Here is a 21,147-nt window from a genome sequence, read left to right on the forward strand (position 1 = left end):
TAGTCAGGGGCGTAACTATAGACAGTGCAGGCAGTGCAGCCGCACTGGGGCCCGTGCGGCAGGGGGGCCCGCAGCGCACACGGGCCCATGCCCACATTGCAAACATGGCCCTGGCGACAAAGTGACTCCGCAGAATATTGTGACACTCACATTTCAAATGAAAAGCACTGGTTTCAGATTTCACACGGCTGTCGCGCTCTACCGTCACGCTTAGGATAGGCTACTGACCACCTTTTTCAGCATGTGAGCGGAGCACAGTTGCGTGACGCTCCGCTAGATATTCCACTCTATGCCAGCGAGCTCCACAATTCACTATAAAATGTGAATTATTTGATTTAAATCTAGCGATTTCAAGCTTTCTTTAGACGTATGTTTCATGTTTATGTATTCACCGAGTTTCAGATTCTCGCAGATAGAAAGCGCACCTTTTTTATTTATTTTACTAAAGCACAAAGTTTTGTTGTTATGCGAGTGTACACAAAAAAAGTAGACAATTAATAGTTTATAATTATGTCTCACATTTTTCTTTATGGCCAAAAATTACGGAGTATTGCGAGTTATAGGCTATCCCCCGTCATGACTCGTGAGGGGGAAAAACAGCCGGTGCGTTCTTCAGCCAGAGGGTTAAAGAAACCGTAGCCTATTTAGTTTCATATTTATGGCCCATAATACAATTTATTATTATTATTATTATTATTATTATTATTATTATTATTGTTATTATTATTATTATTGTTAATTATTTTAATTAGGGATGCATCAAATATTCGGCCGAAAATGGGCCATGTGCATTCTCGGTGCACTCTTGGCCGAAAGACTTTCATCACCGAAAGAATACGTCCGAAATGTGATGACGCAAACAGAAACCGCGACCTGTGTGCTGGTCTAAAGATGTGGTTCATCTCACATCTGATGACGCATCTATGGGTTGTAACTTGAAAATAATACTTTGTTTATGTTTCTCTTGATGGATACACGCACTGGCTCCTCAGTGATACACTAACACCAGCGATTATAAAAGAAAAACTTGGGCAAAACGGTCTCTCTTTATAAACTTTGTTTATAAACCTACACCACTGGGTGTAGTTGTACATTTATTTATTTTTTTCTAAATGGAAATGACAAATGATGGTTAAAAGTCCACACATTGCATTAAAATGAAAGCGCATTTTGATTAATAACGACAGTCATACGTCAGACGTAACACAACACTGTCATTATTTTTACGTCAGCTAGAGGGCGCATGACTTTATAACGTAAATATAGGTCGTATTTTTTGGAGGACAGTTTGCTTTTTCAAAACCTTGCACTCGCAAGTTTGTGTTTTCCCAAAAACGTACGCAACCAAAATGCATTCAAAGTTTCCGTTTTCAGCTGAAAGTGGTGTCATGTAAACACAGTCATGTAACATAAAGCATAGGTCAAATAAGGCCTGGTCCAAATCGCAGCTTATTAAACCTTCGAGAACAAGAAGAGGCCAGAATGAGCTGTGATGCGGACCAGACCAAAAGTGTGTGAGAGTTGGAGTGTGTTTCAGAGACAATAAGAGCTGGACTCACATGAGTCTGCCATTCAGACAGCCAGGATACGCTTACCAACACTGCAATTCAAGACGTATCCTGCCGTAATGATCCCACAGGGATGCATCCCAGAATAGGACGTTTGAGCCTTTCCTTCGCTAGAAAATATGATAGGATAAAGGGAGAACGAGTCTCTGCTCATTCTAGCTGTGGGAAAACCAATTGATGAGCCGAAATGTGGAAGCACACAGGAAATGTGTTTGATTAGAGCTGTTTAGCTGCTCGTGACAACAAATGGGAAAACAGGAAGAGGCGCGATCAGACTTTATCACACTCATTTCCACACCTTTATTTACCCCAAACCCAAAGAGATCTGCTACATTTGCATACTGATTTGTCTAACCCAGATAAAAGGCTGAATTTCTAATTATTTAATACATCTTGGGACCCTCCGCTTGATCTGTGCAATAATGTTAACATAATTGCATAAGTTGGGAATGGGGGATGGAAGCGTTTGAGGAATATTTCAGAAAGCTGATAATCTACACGCTCTATATATGAGGTTACTGACCGCTTCATTGATATCTCTAATCCACTGACATAAATAAAGGCATTCATTTAAAAAAAGGTTCCTGAGAAACCTTTAAGAAAGCTTTACAGCGGCGATGCTGAGATATAACAGTAGTTCAACTGAAGACAAGATACTCTTTTGTAAAATAGTTTTGTGCTGCAAGTATTTTTGCACATTGCTAACAAATTTGGGTAACACTTTAGTATGGGGAACACATATTCACTATTAACTCCGCCTTCTGCCTCAATAAACTCCTAATTTACTGCTTATTAATAGTTAGTAAGGTAGTTTTTGTAGCGTTTAAGTTTAGGTATTGGGTCGGATTAAGGGATGTAGAATAAGCTCATGCAGAATAAGGCATTAATATGAGCTTTATAAGTGCTCATAAACAGACAATATCATAGGAATATGCATGATCATCAGACACTAGTTAATAGTTAATAACTGAACCTAAAAATAAAGTTTTACCAAAATTAGAAAGTATAATGAATATAATTTTTTGTGGGGTTTAAAAGACCAGTTATCAGCAATATTATCAATTTAATGCACCTACACTATCAGATGAGAACAAAATTTGAAATAAATTGAGATTAATGATGATACTAACTGTGCAACATTGTTACTAAATTTAATCTAATCAACATTAAACTGAATTGTGCTGAATAATGACACTTTTTTTTTTTTTTTTTTTTTTTTTTTACAAATTGAAGTATACATACTGATTTAAACGGTTTATTTTGTAAATATTGTGTTGAATATATATGTCACTGCAGCATGTGTTTTTTATTATCTTTTAATTAAATATTGTGATATTATATACAGTATATCGGTCATTTAAGATATCAGCATCAACCTTTAAAAAAGCGGTCATATAACATTACAGGTCCTTCTCAAAAAATTAGCATATTGTGATAAAGTTCAATATTTTCCATAATGTAATAATAAAAATTAAACTTTCATATACCTTTAGTGGTTCTATCTATATCTATCTATCGATCTATCTATCGATCTGTGTGTCTGACTGTCTGTGAAAACTAAACTAAAACTTTAAACCTTACAACTTAAACCAGTTAAAGCTACTTAACACTTCCAGGTCTATCTTTCCCTAGCCAACTTTAAAGTTTGTTTACAAACTTAACCCATCTAATTTTGCCATGTTGCACCAGAAGCTGCACTTTTTAAAGTCAGCATGAAATATGCGCTGTGTGTTTCGGAGTGAAGTGCGGCGCTGTGTTTATTTATACGCGAGCAGCTCATGAGCCGGTGTTTCAGTGTCTCCGTTCACAGTAAATGCTGCGAATTTGGATGCTTATAATGTGCATTTGAAAACACACAACATGAACCGACCATCTTCCCAAAATAGTAACGAGAAATCAACAAAAGAGAAGCAGCTCTCCTTCCTGTAGCTTTCTACCTAAATAAAAGCTCAATGATTTAAAGTTGGCATAAAACTTCTCTTTAGTGTTACGAGTCAATCGCTTCCCAAACAAGAACAAATGTAGGGGCGGGGCTTGGTTGTGTCTGTGTGGAATTGATTGGATGGCTGTGGTTTGCTATTGGCCAATCTCATGTGAGTGACAGGTGGCCCCGCTCTCATCATCAGAGAAGAGATGAAGTTATTCTGACTCAGGATTGTTAACACAATGATGTGCATCATTTAGAATAAACACTGCAATATTCGATTTTCAAATATGATTTCATGATCAACTATTTAAAGGTACAGAGGTATTTCCGGTAAATCCCGGCGGCGTCCCGCCCTCTGTGTTATTCTCCTGCTTTTATTCAGCACAGCGATCAAGACGAGCTTGAATAAATTGAGCGAGCGCATAGACATTCAAACCACACTCACACACGAGAACAAGAGCGCTGTCCGCCGACTGTCATCCTGCATTTAGCCATCTCTCCTGCCATTACCCATACATGTCCTAATTGAAATGCCTCGCCGCAGTTAAATGTACACGGACACAAGCAGAATGGCCGAGTATATCAAGCACTTTGCCTATTGTTGCTCTCACAATGCGACTCAAACGGCTCTTTTATTGTACAGGTATCAAGCGCTGAAGTGCTCAGCTTGAATAATGTATCATCTGGTTATGTTCTCTATGTAAATAGCGAGCGGTCCGTGGTAAAAGCGGCCTCGGTTACGCTGCTGAAAATGCGCTCTGAGTTTGTGAATGTAATCTGGCGAGGTGTGATTTGAATAGAAGCGCTGGGATCTTTTGTTTTGAATCCTGTCTCATCTGTTTTGTAGCCTCATGTTTCTTCATCTCTCCAGCACACGCTGCCCCTGTTCTGTAGTGTCTCACGGCCACAAGCAATTTATCAAATTGAGTAAAAGATGATTTTATAAATAAAGTGATTTATAGAGCGTTCTTTTGATGGCTGTGATGGATGCAGTACGGCCGGCGCTGTAAAACTCTCCTGCATTAGCTTGCTCTGCTCGGGTTATTTTTGGACCGCGAGCAGAAGTGCCTCAAGCTCTTTTCTCTTTGTCTCTCTTCAGGTAACATCGAATACAGTTGTCCGGCCACCAACGAGTGCGAGATTACCAAAAGGAGACGCAAGTCCTGTCAGGCGTGCCGCTTCATGAAGTGTCTGAAAGTAGGCATGCTGAAAGAAGGTGAGGAAAAACACAGATGTCTCATTGACAAAGGCCCGATTGGATCATTTTTTTACATATTACATTTTGCTTCCAAGGTTATTATAGTTCATTAACTAAGACCATAACAAACTAAACATTGTTGCTATTTTAAACAAAATAAACTTTACAATAAGGCTTCATTCAGTAACTATAAAAAAAATCATCTTTAGCATTTATAAATGTTAGTTAAAACGCTGTTGCTTAACGGCCTGATGAACTAATATCAATAACCGTTAATAAGCACTGTGACACGTACATTGATCGTTGTTAAGGTGAGACACTGCGTTAACTAATGGGACTTTATTAAAAAGTGTCACCAAATTAACTTTAAGTGAAATAAAATAAAACATTTAAAATAATAAACGGATTTTAATTTCATCTAGCACTAAAAGCATAATGTATATATTGTCATTTTAATTTAGATTAATATCATTTGACTAAAATAGCTTAAAAAATGTAAAGGAATAATATAATATAATATAATATAATTAATATAATATAATATCGTAATATAAAAAAGGCAAAAGCAATAAAATTAGTGTGTGTGTGTGTGTGTGTGTGTGTGTGTGTGTGTGTGTGTGTGTGTGTGTGTGTGTGTGTGTGTGTGTGTGTGTGTGTGTGTGTGTGTGTGTGTGTGTGTGTGTGTGTGTGTGTGTGTGTGTGAACATGGGTATTACACTGGTATTACGATATAAACATGAAATATGAGGACATATCATGAGTCTTCATATTTAAAATAGCTTTAACTTTAAATGTTTTGTTAAAAATGTAAAAAAAGATTTATCAATGTTAAGTGTTCTCTTAATTTTGTCCAGAGCTTTATATGTATACATACAATTTAAATGAATGATTTGGTTTTTTTAAATAGTTAACAATAACAACACTGCCATGAACAAAACTGCACAAAGTCAAAGAAAACACGACCCAGACAACATGCGACGGTGAGGAACATAGTTGGCCCCACGTTATATTAGGTGGCCTTAACTACTATGTACTTACATCAAAAAATAAATGCAATGTAGTTACTGTGTTCAAATTGTATTGCAAAGCCTTTTTGCTGATATTAAGGTGGAATAAGGGTAAATTTAGGGTCATGTGTTGTGGTATGGGTCAGTTTAAGGGTAAAGTTAGGGTCAGGTGTGGTGATGTGGGTCAGTTTAAGGGTAAAGTTAGGGTCAGGTGTGGTGGTGTGGGTCAGTTTAAGGGTAGAGTTAGGGACAGGTGTGGTGGTGTGGGTCAGTTTAAGGGTAAAGTTAGGGTCAGGTGTGGTGGTGTGGGTCAGTTTAAGGGTAGAGTTAGGGACAGGTGTGGTGGTGTGGGTCAGTTTAAGGGTAAAGTTAGGGTCAGGTGTGGTGGTGTGGGTCAGTTTAAGGGAGTTAGGGACAGGTGTGGTGGTGTGGGTCAGTTTAAGGGTAGAGTTAGAGTCAGGTGTGGTGGTGTGGATCAGTTTAAGGGTAGAGTTAGAGTCAGGTGTGGTGGTGTGGATCAGTTTAAGGGTAAAGTTAGGGTCAGGTGTGGTGGTGTGGGTCAGTTTAAGGGTAGAGTTAGAGTCAGGTGTGGTGGTGTGGATCAGTTTAAGGGTAAAGTTAGGGTCAGGTGTGGTGGTGTGGGTCAGTTTAAGGGTAAAGTTAGGGTCAGGTGTGGTGGTGTGGGTCAGTTTAAGGGTAGAGTTAGGGTCAGGTGTGGTGGTGTGGGTCAGTTTAAGGGTAGAGTTAGGGTCAGGTGTGGTGGTGTGGGTCAGTTTAAGGGTAGAGTTAGGGTCAGGTGTGGTGGTGTGGGTCAGATTAAGGGTAGAGTTAGGGTCAGGTGTGGTGGTGTGGGTCAGATTAAGGGTAGAGTTAGGGTCAGGTGTGGTGGTGTGGGTCAGTTTAAGGGTAGAGTTAGGGACAGGTGTGGTGGTGTGGGTCAGTTTAAGGGTAGAGTTAGGGACAGGTGTGGTGGTGTGGGTCAGTTTAAGGGTAGAGTTAGGGACAGGTGTGGTGGTGTGGGTCAGTTTAAGGGTAGAGTTAGGGTCAGGTGTGGTGGTGTGGGTCAGTTTAAGGGTAAAGTTAGGGTCAGTTTAAGGGTAGAGTTAGGGTCAGGTGTGGTGGTGTGGGTCAGTTTAAGGGTAAAGTTAGGGTCAGTTTAAGGGTAGAGTTAGGGTCAGGTGTGGTGGTGTGGGTCAGTTTAAGGGTAGAGTTAGGGTCAGGTGTGGTGGTGTGGGTCAGTTTAAGGGTAGAGTTAGGGTCAGGTGTGGTGGTGTGGGTCAGTTTAAGGGTAGAGTTAGGGACAGGTGTGGTGGTGTGGGTCAGTTTAAGGGTAGAGTTAGGGTCAGGTGTGGTGGTTTGGGTCAGTTTAAGGGTAGAGTTAGGGTCAGGTGTGGTGGTGTGGGTCAGTTTAAGGGTAGAGTTAGGGACAGGTGTGGTGGTGTGGGTCAGTTTAAGGGTAGAGTTAGGGACAGGTGTGGTGGTGTGGGTCAGTTTAAGGGTAGAGTTAGGGTCAGGTGTGGTGGTGTGGGTCAGTTTAAGGGTAAAGTTAGGGTCAGTTTAAGGGTAGAGTTAGGGTCAGGTGTGGTGGTGTGGGTCAGTTTAAGGGTAAAGTTAGGGTCAGTTTAAGGGTAGAGTTAGGGTCAGGTGTGGTGGTGTGGGTCAGTTTAAGGGTAGAGTTAGGGACAGGTGTGGTGGTGTGGGTCAGTTTAAGGGTAGAGTTAGGGTCAGGTGTGGTGGTGTGGGTCAGTTTAAGGGTAAAGTTAGGGGCAGGTGTGGTGGTGTGGGTCAGTTTAAGGGTAGAGTTAGGGTCAGGTGTGGTGGTGTGGGTCAGTTTAAGGGTAGAGTTAGGGTCAGGTGTGGTGGTGTGGGTCAGTTTAAGGGTAGAGTTAGGGACAGGTGTGTTGGTGTGGGTCAGTTTAAGGGTAAAGTTAGGGACAGGTGTGGTGGTGTGGGTCAGTTTAAGGGTAGAGTTAGGGTCATGTGTTGTGGTATGGGTCAGTTTAAGGGTAGAGTTAGGGTCAGGTGTGTTGGTGTGGGTCAGTTTAAGGGTAGGGTTAGGGTCAGGTGTGGTGGTGTGGGTCAGTTTAAGGGTAGAGTTAGGGTCATGTGTTGTGGTATGGGTCAGTTTAAGGGTAGAGTTAGGGTCAGGTGTGTTGGTGTGGGTCAGTTTAAGGGTAGAGTTAGGGACAGGTGTGGTGGTGTGGGTCAGTTTAAGGGTAAAGTTAGGGACAGGTGTGGTGGTGTGGGTCAGTTTGAGGGAAGAGTTAGGGTCAGGTGTGGTGGTGTGGGTCAGTTTGAGGGAAGAGTTAGGGACAGGTGTGGTGGTGTGGGTCAGTTTGAGGGAAGAGTTAGGTGTAAAGGAAGTGCCAACTGTGTAATTACAAATTACAGAAATAAAGGACCCACATTTTAATTAATAATTTGATACAATGCACTTTTTGTGTACATATGTTTTTACATTGTACTTACATTTTAAAAAAAAATACCTGCATGTAATTACGTCTGAAATTAATTTCTGTAGTTATATTTATAATTAAACTGTTGGCACTTCCCTTACACCTAAACCTACCCTTAAACTGACCAACACCACCACACCTGACCCTAACTCTACCCGTATCCCACCTTAATATTAGCTAAAGTGTTTTGCAATACAATTTGAACACAGTAAGTACATTGTACTTATTTTTTGATGTAAGTACATAGTAGTTAAGGCCACCTAATATAAAGTGGGGCCTAAATAAATTACAGACGTAATTACATGCAGGTATTTTTTTTTTTTTTTTTTTTTAAATATATGTACAATGTAAAAACAAGTATGTTTACAATAAGTGTATTTTATCAAATAATAAATTACAATGTTAGTACAGAGTAGTTAAGGCCACCTAATATAAAGTTGGTCCACGTAGTTTTTGCAGATAATTTTGACTTGCGGCTCGTGAATTCAAGAGTGAGTTCTTGAGAAGCGCGTTTGGCGCTGGTGTGTGAAGTGTATTTCAGTGCATTCAGCAGGTCACATGTTCCTCTGCAGAGTTGGCCTTTGGATCGGTCACATGCTGTGAAGCATCTTCCCTGACTACAGTCGATCAGACACACGTCAGCGCTCCTGCCAGAGAAACACCAGCCGTGTTAGAGTCGTAAATGTAGTTGGCTGGCGCTCCGGTGGCCTCGTGTCAAAGCCGACCCGAGGCGCTGTTGGCACGGCCCGCGTTCACATGCAGAAACACGGCAGTAAATAATGGAGCCTGTTGGGCAGAGAGACAGAAATATGCTGAATAGGTCGATCCGTGAGTCTGACTAATAGAAGTGTAACAGTATTCCGGCTGGAAAGGCTCGTGTCCCAGAGCACACGCTCGCTCGCTCCCCGACGTATTGATCCGCTAAATGTTTTCCGAACATCTCAGCTCTCTTCCTGCGGATGCTTTTTTAAAATCCTGCCATGTGGGAAATCAGTGACAGTCAAATACACTCGTGGATATTTCTTTCTTCCTTACTTTTGGTTGCTTTAAATCTGTTTTTACACTGCAAAAAAGTGTTTTTTTTTCCCAGTTGTTTTGATAAATAAATACGGACGCACTTTATATTAGGTGGCCTTAACTACTATGGACTAACATATGAATTAATAACTTGATAGAATGCACTTATTGTGTACAAATATATTTTTTTACATTGTAATTACATTATAAAAATTACCTGCATGTAATTACATCTGTAGTTATTTTTTGTAGTTACATTTAATTACACTGTTGACACTTACCCTTAAACTGACCCACACCACCACACCTGACCCTAACTCTACCCTTAAACTGACCCACACCACCACACCTGACCCTAACTCTACCCTCAAACTGACCCACACCACCACACCTGACCCTAACTCTACCCTTAAACTGACCCACACCACCACACCTGACCCTAACTCTACCCTTAAACTGACCCACACCACCACACCTGACCCTAACTCTACCCTTAAACTGACCCACACCACCACACCTGACCCTAACTTTACCCTTAAACTGACCCACACCACCACACCTGACCCTAACTTTACCCTTAAACTGACCCACACCACCACACCTGACCCTAACTCTACCCTTAAACTGACCCACACCACCACACCTGTCCCTAACTCTACCCTTAAACTGACCCACACCACCACACCTGACCCTAACTCTACCCTTAAACTGACCCACCCCACCACACCTGTCCCTAACTCTACCCTTAAACTGATGCACACCACCACACCTGACCCTAACTCTACCCTTAAACTGATCCACACCACCACACCTGTCTCTAACTTTACCCTTAAACTGATCCACACCACCACACCTGTCTCTAACTTTACCCTTAAACTGACCCACACCACCACACCTGTCTCTAACTTTACCCTTAAACTGATCCACACCACCACACCTGACCCTAACTTTACCCTTAAACTGACCCACACCACCACACCTGTCCCTAACTTTACCCTTAAACTGACCCACACCACCACACCACCACACCTGACCCTAACTCTACCCTTAAACTGACCTAACTTTACCCTTAAACTGACCCACACCACCACACCTGACCCTAGCTCTACCCTTAAACTGACCCACACCACCACACCTGTCTCTAACTTTACCCTTAAACTGACCCACACCACCACACCTGTCCCTAACTTTACCCTTAAACTGACCCACACCACCACACCTGACCCTAACTCTACCCTTAAACTGACCCACACCACCACACCTGTCCCTAACTTTACCCTTAAACTGACCCACACCACCACACCTGACCCTAACTTTACCCTTAAACTGACCCACACCACCACACCTGTCCCTAACTCTACCCTTAAACTGACCCACACCACCACACCTGACCCTAACTCTACCCTTAAACTGACCCACACCACCACACCTGTCCCTAACTTTACCCTTAAACTGACCCACACCACCACACCTGTCCCTAACTCTACCCTTAAACTGACCCACACCACCACACCTGTCCCTAACTCTACCCTTAAACTGACCCACACCACCACACCTGTCCCTAACTTTACCCTTAAACTGACCCACACCACCACACCTGTCCCTAACTTTACCCTTAAACTGACCCACACCACCACACCTGACCCTAACTTTACCCTTAAACTGACCCACACCACCACACCTGACCCTAACTCTACCCTTAAACTGACCTAACTTTACCCTTAAACTGACCCACACCACCACACCTGACCCTAGCTCTACCCTTAAACTGACCCACACCACCACACCTGTCTCTAACTTTACCCTTAAACTGACCCATACCACCACACCTGTCCCTAACTTTACCCTTAAACTGACCCACACCACCACACCTGACCCTAACTCTACCCTTAAACTGACCCACACCACCACACCTGTCCCTAACTCTACCCTTAAACTGACCCACACCACCACACCTGTCCTTAACTTTACCCTTAAACTGACCCACACCACCACACCTGACCCTAACTTTACCCTTAAACTGACCCACACCACCACACCTGTCCCTAACTCTACCCTTAAACTGACCCACACCACCACACCTGACCCTAACTCTACCCTTAAACTGACCTGCTCCACCACACCTGTCTCTAACTTTACCCTTAAACTGACCCACACCACCACACCTGACCCTAACTCTACCCTTAAACTGACCCACACCACCACACCTGTCTCTAACTCTACCCTTAAACTGACCTAACTTTACCCTTAAACTGACCCACACCACCACACCTGACCCTAGCTCTACCCTTAAACTGACCCACACCACCACACCTGTCCCTAACTTTACCCTTTAACTGACCCACACCACCACACCTGACCCTAACTCTACCCTTAAACTGACCCACACCACCACACCTGTCCCTAACTCTACCCTTAAACTGACCCACACCACCACACCTGTCCTTAACTTTACCCTTAAACTGACCCACACCACCACACCTGACCCTAACTTTACCCTTAAACTGACCCACACCACCACACCTGACCCTAGCTCTACCCTTAAACTGACCCACACCACCACACCTGTCTCTAACTTTACCCTTAAACTGACCCACACCACCACACCTGTCCCTAACTTTACCCTTAAACTGACCCACACCACCACACCTGACCCTAACTCTACCCTTAAACTGACCCACACCACCACACCTGTCCCTAACTCTACCCTTAAACTGACCCACACCACCACACCTGTCCTTAACTTTACCCTTAAACTGACCCACACCACCACACCTGTCCTTAACTTTACCCTTAAACTGACCCACACCACCACACCTGACCCTAACTTTACCCTTAAACTGACCCACACCACCACACCTGACCCTAACTCTACCCTTAAACTGACCCACACCACCACACCTGACCCTAACTCTACCCTTAAACTGACCTGCTCCACCACACCTGTCTCTAACTTTACCCTTAAACTGACCCACACCACCACACCTGACCCTAACTCTACCCTTAAACTGACCCACACCACCACCCCTGACCCTAACTTTACCCTTAAATTGACCCACACCACCACACCACACCTGACCCTAACTCTACCCTTAAACTGACCCACACCACCTCACCTGTCCCTAACTTTACCCTTAAACTGACCCACACCACCACACCTGACCCTAACTGTACCCTTAAACTGACCCACACCACCACACCTGTCCCTAACTTTACCCTTAAACTGACCCACACCACCACACCTGACCCTAACTGTACCCTTAAACTGACCCACACCACCACACCTGTCCCTAACTTTACCCTTAAACTGACCCACACCACCACACCTGACCCTAACTTTACCCTTAAACTGACCCACACCACCACACCTGACCCTAACTCTACCCTTAAACTGATCCACACCACCACACCTGTCCATAACTCTACCCTTAAACTCACCCACACCACCACACCTGTCCCTAACTTTACCCTTAAACTGACCCACACCACCACACCTGACCCCAACTCTACCCTTAAACTGACCCACACCACCACACCTGACCCTAACTCTACCCTTAAACTGACCCACACCACCACACCTGACCCTAACTCTACCCTTAAACTGACCCACACCACCTCACCTGTCCCTAACTTTACCCTTAAACTGACCCACACCACCACAACTGACCCTAACTGTACCCTTTAACTGACCCTCACCACCACACCTGTCCCTAACTTTACCCTTAAACTGACCCACACCACCACACCTGACCCTAACTCTACCCTTAAACTGACCCACACCACCACACCTGACCCTAACTCTACCCTTAAACTGACCCACACCACCTCACCTGTCCCTAACTTTACCCTTAAAATGACCCACACCACCACAACTGACCCTAACTGTACCCTTAAACTGACCCACACCACCACACCTGTCCCTAACTTTACCCTTAAACTGACCCACACCACCACACCTGACCCTAACTCTACCCTTAAACTGACCCTCACCACCACACCTGTCTCTAACTCTACCCTTAAACTGACCCACACCACCACAACTGACCCTAACTGTACCCTTAAACTGACCCACACCACCACACCTGACCCTAACTCTACCCTTAAACTGACCCTCACCACCACACCTGTCTCTAACTCTACCCTTAAACTGACCCACACCACCACACCTGTCTCTAACTCTACCCTTAAACTGACCCACACCACCACAACTGACCCTAACTGTACCCTTAAACTGACCCACACCACCACACCTGTCCCTAACTTTACCCTTAAACTGACCCACACCACCACACCTGACCCTAACTGTACCCTTAAACTGACCCACACCACCACACCTGACCCTAACTCTACCCTTAAACTGACCCACACCACCACACCTGACCCTAACTCTACCCTTAAACTGACCCACACCACCACACCTGTCCATAACTCTACCCTTAAACTCACCCACACCACCACACCTGTCCCTAACTTTACCCTTAAACTGACCCACACCACCACACCTGACCCTAACTCTACCCTTAAACTGACCCACACCACCACACCTGTCCCTAACTCTACCCTTAAACTGACCCACACCACCACACCTGACCCTAACTCTACCCTTAAACTGACCCATACCACCACACCTGTCCCTAACCTTACCCTTAAACTGACCCACACCACCACCCCTGTCCCTAACTTTACCCTTAAACTGACCCACACCACCACACCTGTCCCTAACTCTACCCTTAAACTGACCCATACCACCACACCTGTCCCTAACCTTACCCTTAAACTGACCCACACCACCACCCCTGTCCCTAACTTTACCCTTAAACTGATCCACACCACCACACCTGACCCTAACTCTACCCTTAAACTGACCCACACCACCACACCTGTCCCTAACTTTACCCTTAAGCTGACCCACACCACCACACCTGACCCTAACTTTACCCGTATGCCACCTCAATATCAGTGTTTTGCAATACAATATAAACTCAATAAATATGTTGAATTATTTTTTGTTGTAAGCACATAGTAGTTAACCTAATATAAAGTGGGATCATAAATACTGTAACTAATGTATTGCTCATTGTTAGTTAATGCATTCATTATTATTAACTACTGGGACCTTATTGTAAAGTGTTAACCGGTTTACTCAGTTGTTTTAAGCATAATCTCACTGTCCTTGTCAAGTAAATGCGTCTTGATTTAGGAATGTATGAAAACTCATGCTAATGTCTGTAGAGCAGTAATATGAGAAGCTGTGGGCTGGAGTTAAAGCAGGTCTGTAATGCTTTAGTTCACCCACAATCCATCTGTGCCTGTGAGAGCGCTTCCGTCTGTGAGCCACTGAATGAAGTAACGGAATCTCTCCTCCACACGAGACGCATTACTAGCTGATGAAAAATTAATGCAAATATATTATCTCGAGGAATAAGAGCCCAGAAAAAAGGGAGAGATTGTCAGAAATTAATCACCTGTGTCGAGGCGAAAGATGGCGGACTGAAACACTGACATCAGCGCATGTCTCTTTAACAAAAAAACACAAAACTGTGGGAAATATCCCAGTGTAAATCATCTGTTCTCTGTGTGAATATATAGTAAAGTGTGATTTATTCCTGAATTTATCATCATTACTCCAGTCTTCAGTGTCACATGATCCTTCACTAATCATTCTCATATGAGGATCTGATCATCAACACACACTGAGGATTATTATCAGTGTTAAAAACAGTCCATATTTTTTTTTACTTTATTTTTTTTTAGCATTCTTTGAAGAATAGAACGTCTTGAACTTTTGTCAATTGGCCAGAATAAAGCCCTATAGTATTTATTTATTTATTTATTTATTTATTTATTTATTTATTTATTTATTTATTTATTTATTTATTTATTTATTTATTTATTTATTACAGTCTTAACAGACAATTTTCCACAATAAAAACAAATTTAAAAAATCAACAAAAAATATTTAAATAAAATAGCCAAAGAAATAACAAATAAAAATCTCTAATGAGCATCATTCTACTGTTTTTTCCCCCTTTCTAATGGATTAGATTATTACAAGATATACTTACAATAGTGTTACTATAAACATTTCCCAGAATGTACAATGATAGTTGCATTAAAAATATGACTCAGATGTGATGTAAACTGAGCGTTTCTACACTGTAAAAAATAATTTAAAAAAGTAAGTAATCTGGTGACCTTAAAATTTTGAGTTTATTGAAATTAAAAATTTGAGTTGATACAATGAAGGAAATTGGTTCAATAAATAGAAACTCAAAATATTATTGTATCTGAACCACATAAAAAACAATTGATAAATCATGAAAAAAGCACAATTTGGCTGCGTCATCACAAATAAAACACACAATTACCCAATATGCTTACAAAATCTTTTAATAATATTTTAATATTGTTGAATCTCAAAAAATGTTCATTGTATTAACTCAAATTTTTAATTTCAACGAACTCAAAATTTTAAGGCAACCAGGTAACTTTTTTCTAAATATTATTTTACAGTGTAACCATGGGGCAATTGTGTGTGTTTTATTTGTGATGCAGCCAAAGTAAAAAAAATGTATTATGTGATTCAGATACAATAATATTTTATTAACTAACATTATTAATTTCAATGAACTCAAAATTGTAAGGCAACCAGGCTACTTACTTTAAGTTAAGTTAAAGCAACATTTTTTTTTACAGTGTACAGGCTGGGTTTGATCTGCTCCTCATAAAAGATCATTTCAGTCCGCGAGTTACTCAAACCTCTTCAGTTTGTGTGCGGGTCCAGTTCAACCAGCTTTTCCAACATTATGAAAATATGTTCAGGAATGAATATGATGATGTGAAAGGGCATCCAGTTGGCCGTCCGCGTCGCTCCTCAATCACAAGGTCACCGTCTGTCTCCAATGCGACGCTACGTGAGCGCCAAATCAATCAGGCTCAAGGAGAGGCAGAAATGAGACGCAGAGGGTCACGTCCATCCGCATCTACTTCACCAAACGACGGCTGAGACGAGCCAAGGTCACACACTCCATGAAACATCTCACCTGATCACAACTTCACAGGCCAGCTAACTCTCCTCTAATGCTCTCAAGCCTCACGCCATAACCCATGCTGCATGTCTTCTCTTTACATACTTATACATATTAATTACACTACAACAATTATAAACTTTCTATAGCGCCTTTAAAAGTAGCATCTCACTTGCTTCACAGAAGGGGAAAAAGGCATACAATTAAACCAAAAAATAAATAAATAGAAACATACAAAAAAAATTGGTAACACTTTATTTTAAGGTTCAGTTATTAACTATTAACTAGTTGCTTATGATCATGCATATTCCTATGATATTGTCTGTTTATTAGCACTTATAAAGCTCATATTAATGCCTTATTCTGCATGAGCTTATTCTACATCCCTTAATCCGACCCAATACCTAAACTTAACCGCTACAAAAACTACCTTACTAACTATTAATAAGCAGTAAATTAGGAGTTTATTGAGGCAGAAGGCGGAGTTAATAGTGAATATGTGTTCCCCATACTAAAGTGTTACTGAAAGTTCTTGGACACCATTAAATCAAAATCATTTGTTATTATTTTGTTAATAATCTTGCGTCAGAACTTCATCTCTTCTCTGATGATGAGGGCGGGGCCACCTGTCACTCACATGAGATCAGCCAATAGCAAACCACAGCCATCCAATCAATTCTCCACAGACACAATCAAGCCCCGCCCCTACATCTGTTCTTGTCTGGGAAGCGATTCACTCGGCACAATAGAGAAGTTTTATGATTTAAAATTATTGAGCTTTATTCGGGTGGAAAGCTACATACTGCAAAAAATGCTCTTCTTACTCAGTATTTTTGTCTTGTTTCTAGTCAAAATATCTAAAAATTCTTAAATTAAGAAACATTTACTAGACAAGTACAAATTATTGTCTTGTTTTGGGGAAAAAATGGGGTGAGAAAAATAATCTTGTTTTCTGTTTGAATTAAGATTATTTTTCTCACCCCATTGGCAGATTATTTATCTTATTTTAAGCAAAAACTCTCTTCATTTTGAGTTATTTTTTTCCCAAAACAAGACAATAATTTGTACTTGTCTAGTAAATGTTTCTTAATGTAAGAACTTTTTGATGTTTGGACTAGAAACGAGACAGAAATACTGAGTAAGAAGAGCATCTTTTGCAGTGCTGCTTTACTGGAGTTCTGAGCAGATAAACCGGCCTTTGACCGGTTATTATAAAGCGTGTTTAGTGTGTGTAACTAGTGCAGGGCTCGTCATGTGATCTGAACGAAAGCGCCACGAGGAGAGAGAAACGACTTCTAGCGGCGATGCTGGAGTTATTTCTGAGCTGGAGGGTTTATCTGAGCGCAGGATGCTTTCAGTGATGAGATTTACTGCAGCGGCCTGGACCCGCAAAACAGGAAGTGATCAATAAGAGGACTCAGATGTCTGGGACTACAGGTTTCTTCCCTCTGATCAATGGAAGCGAATCACACACACACACACACACACACACACACACACACACACAACGGCGGACAGGAATCAGAAGTCTGGATGACGCTGGAGTGTGTGAGTCTTGTGGGTTTAAAGAGTCTCTGCATTACGTCAGTGTAATCTCTCAATAGTATCTGTTCCTTTCTTCCCAGCTCCGATTCGCTTCCATTGATCAGAAAAAACCTGTAGTGTGTGTGTGTGTGTGTGTGTGTGTGTGTGTGGCGGTCGTTTCCCTTGAGGCCTCGTCTGAACAGGGGAGAGGATTACCTCAGGCGTGAACATGTGTTTTCCACTAGCGAGCCTGTAGATCATCTCTACACACACTCACTGAATCTAGCAGGTCATGAGTGAAATCAAATTGTGTGTGTGTGTGTGTGTGTGTGTGTGTGTGTGTGTGTGTGTGTGTGTGTGTGTGTGTGTGTGTGTGTGTGTGTCGGATCTGATAAAAAAAGATTGTCAATTCACATTAAAAGAGTTCAACAGAGAGAGCAAAGTTCATCAAGTGCCATTTTTCACCTGAATAAAATCCCTTTAAAGCGTTAGTTCAGCCAGAAATGTAAATTGTGTGATTAATTCCTCCTGTGGTTGGCCAGCCGTCAGACCTCCGCTCATCTTCACACACAGATGAAGATATTAGTGTTGAAATCCGATGGCTCAGAAAGGCCTTCATTGACACCAATGTCATTTCCTCTCTCACTATATAAGTCATTTCATTTTTTTTTTTACATGATCATGAGGTCATAGTGAGAATTGAACCCTAAAATAAAGTGAACCGGACGTTTTTATTAATAAACGCTGTAAATATACTGCACATACCACCCTCTGTTAGACTAGTTAACGCATTAATTAATGGGATTTTTTAAGAATAATTGTTAACTAAAACAGTGTTGTTTTTCTTTATTAATGGTGTTTGACATCTTTCAGCATTTTGCTTAAATAAACTCATAATTAATGCTTATTAATAGTTAGTAAGGCAGTTGTTCAGTTTAGATTAAGGGATGTAGAATAAGCTCATGCAGAAAAAGGCATTAATATGAGCTTTATAAGTGCTCATAAACAGACAATATCATACACTGTAAAAAAAAAAAAAAAAAAAAAGAAGTAAAAAAATATTAAGTTACCTGGTTGCCTTAAAATTTTGAGTTCATTGATGGACAATGAAGCAAATGTGTTTAATAAATAGAAACTCAATATATTATTGTATCTGAACCACAAAAAAATATGATAAATCACGAAAATAGCACAATTTGGCTGTGTCATCACAAATAAAACACACAATTACCCAATATGCTTAAAGAAACTTTTAATAATATTTTAATTAAGGTTGTCGATTGTCAAAAATGTTAATTGAATTAACTAAAAAAATTATTCCAATGAACTCAAAGTTAAGGCAACTAGGTAACTTATTTTTTAAATATTTTTTTTACAATCTAGGAAAAAAATATTGTGTTAATACAATTAACATTTTTGAGAATCGACAACCTTTATTTATATATATATATATATATATATATATATATATATATATATATATATATATATATATATATATATATATATATATATATATATATATATATATATATATATATATGCAGTGTAGTAAAGTGTGATTTATTCCTGAATTTATCATCATTACTCCAGTCTTCAGTGTCACATGATCCTTCACTAATCATTCTCATATGAGGATTATTATCAAGTTATTATTGGTGCTCAATTATTAATAATGGCTCTTACTATTATAATCGTTGATAGTAGTGAAAATCATGACACATGAGCACTTCTAAAGCTCATATTAATGCCTTATTCTGTATGAGCTTATTCTACATCCCTTAATCCGACCCAATACCTAAACTTAACCGCTACAAAAACTACCTTACTAACTATTAATAAGCAGTAAATTAGGAGTTTATTGAGGCAGAAGGCGGAGTTAATAGTGAATATGTGTTCCCCATACTAAAGTGTTACCAAACTTTCTTTTGGATGGTTGCAAAAGCTGCACTGAGCGGCTCAAAAATGGAATATCTTCAGTGAAACTTGAGAGCGGTTGTCAACAAATGCATTGCTGAGAGCGAGTGTGCTTTACGGCGTTGACCTCCGCTGGTTCGCGGATCTCAAATTTCGTTTCTTCAAAGCGAGTGTGTTGGTGTGTGTGAGCGAGAGAGGGCTTAGGGCCGGCGTGGAAGGCATCCGAATGTGGATTAGCCTTCGGGCCTGTGGCTGAGCGAGGGCCAAATGACCCCGGGCTCCTTTTCCTCTCACAAAACAACAATCCCATCTCGAGCAAAGCCTCTACAAAAGGGCCCGTCCTCACTCCGGATGGACTTGGCAGGCCTTATTTTTGGTGGTCTCACCTGTTGTTGAGCCTGTCATCTGGGCGAGGGGAAAGTGTCAGCGTGGCTGGGATGGTTGGCAGTGCTTCAGGAGCTTAGGCTGACCTGTTTTTAGCTAGGAAATTCACAGGGCCGCGTCCTAAAGCTACGGTGAACTCTACCTTTCATGGCTGCCGACAACCTGCGTCTGAACTGGCCTCGCGTCAGCATTATTTCAGAGAGCCGCGTGGCATTTTTCCTCATGTAGAGCGGTGAAAGCTGTACCGTAGGGCTGACATCTAACCCAAAAACACCTGCGCCGCGGCTTCTTCTAGCGCGGCCAAACCGCATCAGGCACTCTTCCCAAACACCGTGCCAACAAAGGAGGAAACTCTCACACTGCAATCCTGCCAAAGGACAACCAAATGTTGCTCACTGTGGGCTAATGCACTCTCAGGGGGGAAAAAACGCACAAAATTTGACTTTTAGGAGTACAGCAGTTTGACAATCTTTAGTTTAGGGTTCAATTCTCACTATAAACGCATGATAATGTATATTACAACACTGTAGAAAATATTGTAGGTTTAAAAAGTAAGTAACCTGGTTGGCTTAAAATTTAGAGTTTATTGAAATTACAAATTTGAGTTGATACAATGAAGGAAATAAGTAGAAACTCAATTACTTACAAAATTGTATAAATCAAGAAAATGGCACAATTTGGCATGTTTCACTGCGTTATTACAAATAAAACACACAATTACCCAATATACGCACCAAAAAAATAATAATATTTGAACTTGTCTAGTAAATGTTTCTTAATGTAAGAATTTTTAGATATTTTGACTAGAAACAAGACAAAATACTACACTGTAAAACATTTCTGTTGGTTTTTGTTGGTTTATCTTAAAAAAGTAAGTAACCTTGTTGCCTTAAAATTTTGAGTTTATTGAAATTAAAAAATTAAGTTGATACAATGAAGGAAATTTGTTTAATGAATAGAAACTCAAAATATTATTGTATCTGAACCACATAAACAAATTGATAAATCATGAAAATAGCACAATTTGGCATGTTTCACTGTGTCATCAGAAATAAAACACACAATTACCCAATATGCTTACAAAATCTTTTAATAATATTTTAATAAACATTGTCGAATCT

The 21,147-nt window shown here is 41.0% G+C and overlaps 1 protein-coding gene across 1 annotated transcript in view; it reads left to right on the forward strand.

The window, feature by feature from the left end:
* Positions 1-21,147, forward strand: part of esrrb (estrogen-related receptor beta) — a 180,639-nt gene that overhangs the window by 106,364 nt on the left and 53,128 nt on the right. The window contains 1 exon segment of the mRNA XM_067456278.1: positions 4,595-4,711. Coding sequence (XP_067312379.1) covers positions 4,595-4,711 — 117 coding nt within the window.

The sequence above is a fragment of the Pseudorasbora parva genome, chromosome 10, assembly GCF_024679245.1.
Source record: "Pseudorasbora parva isolate DD20220531a chromosome 10, ASM2467924v1, whole genome shotgun sequence".
NCBI classification, from domain to species: domain Eukaryota; kingdom Metazoa; phylum Chordata; class Actinopteri; order Cypriniformes; family Gobionidae; genus Pseudorasbora; species Pseudorasbora parva.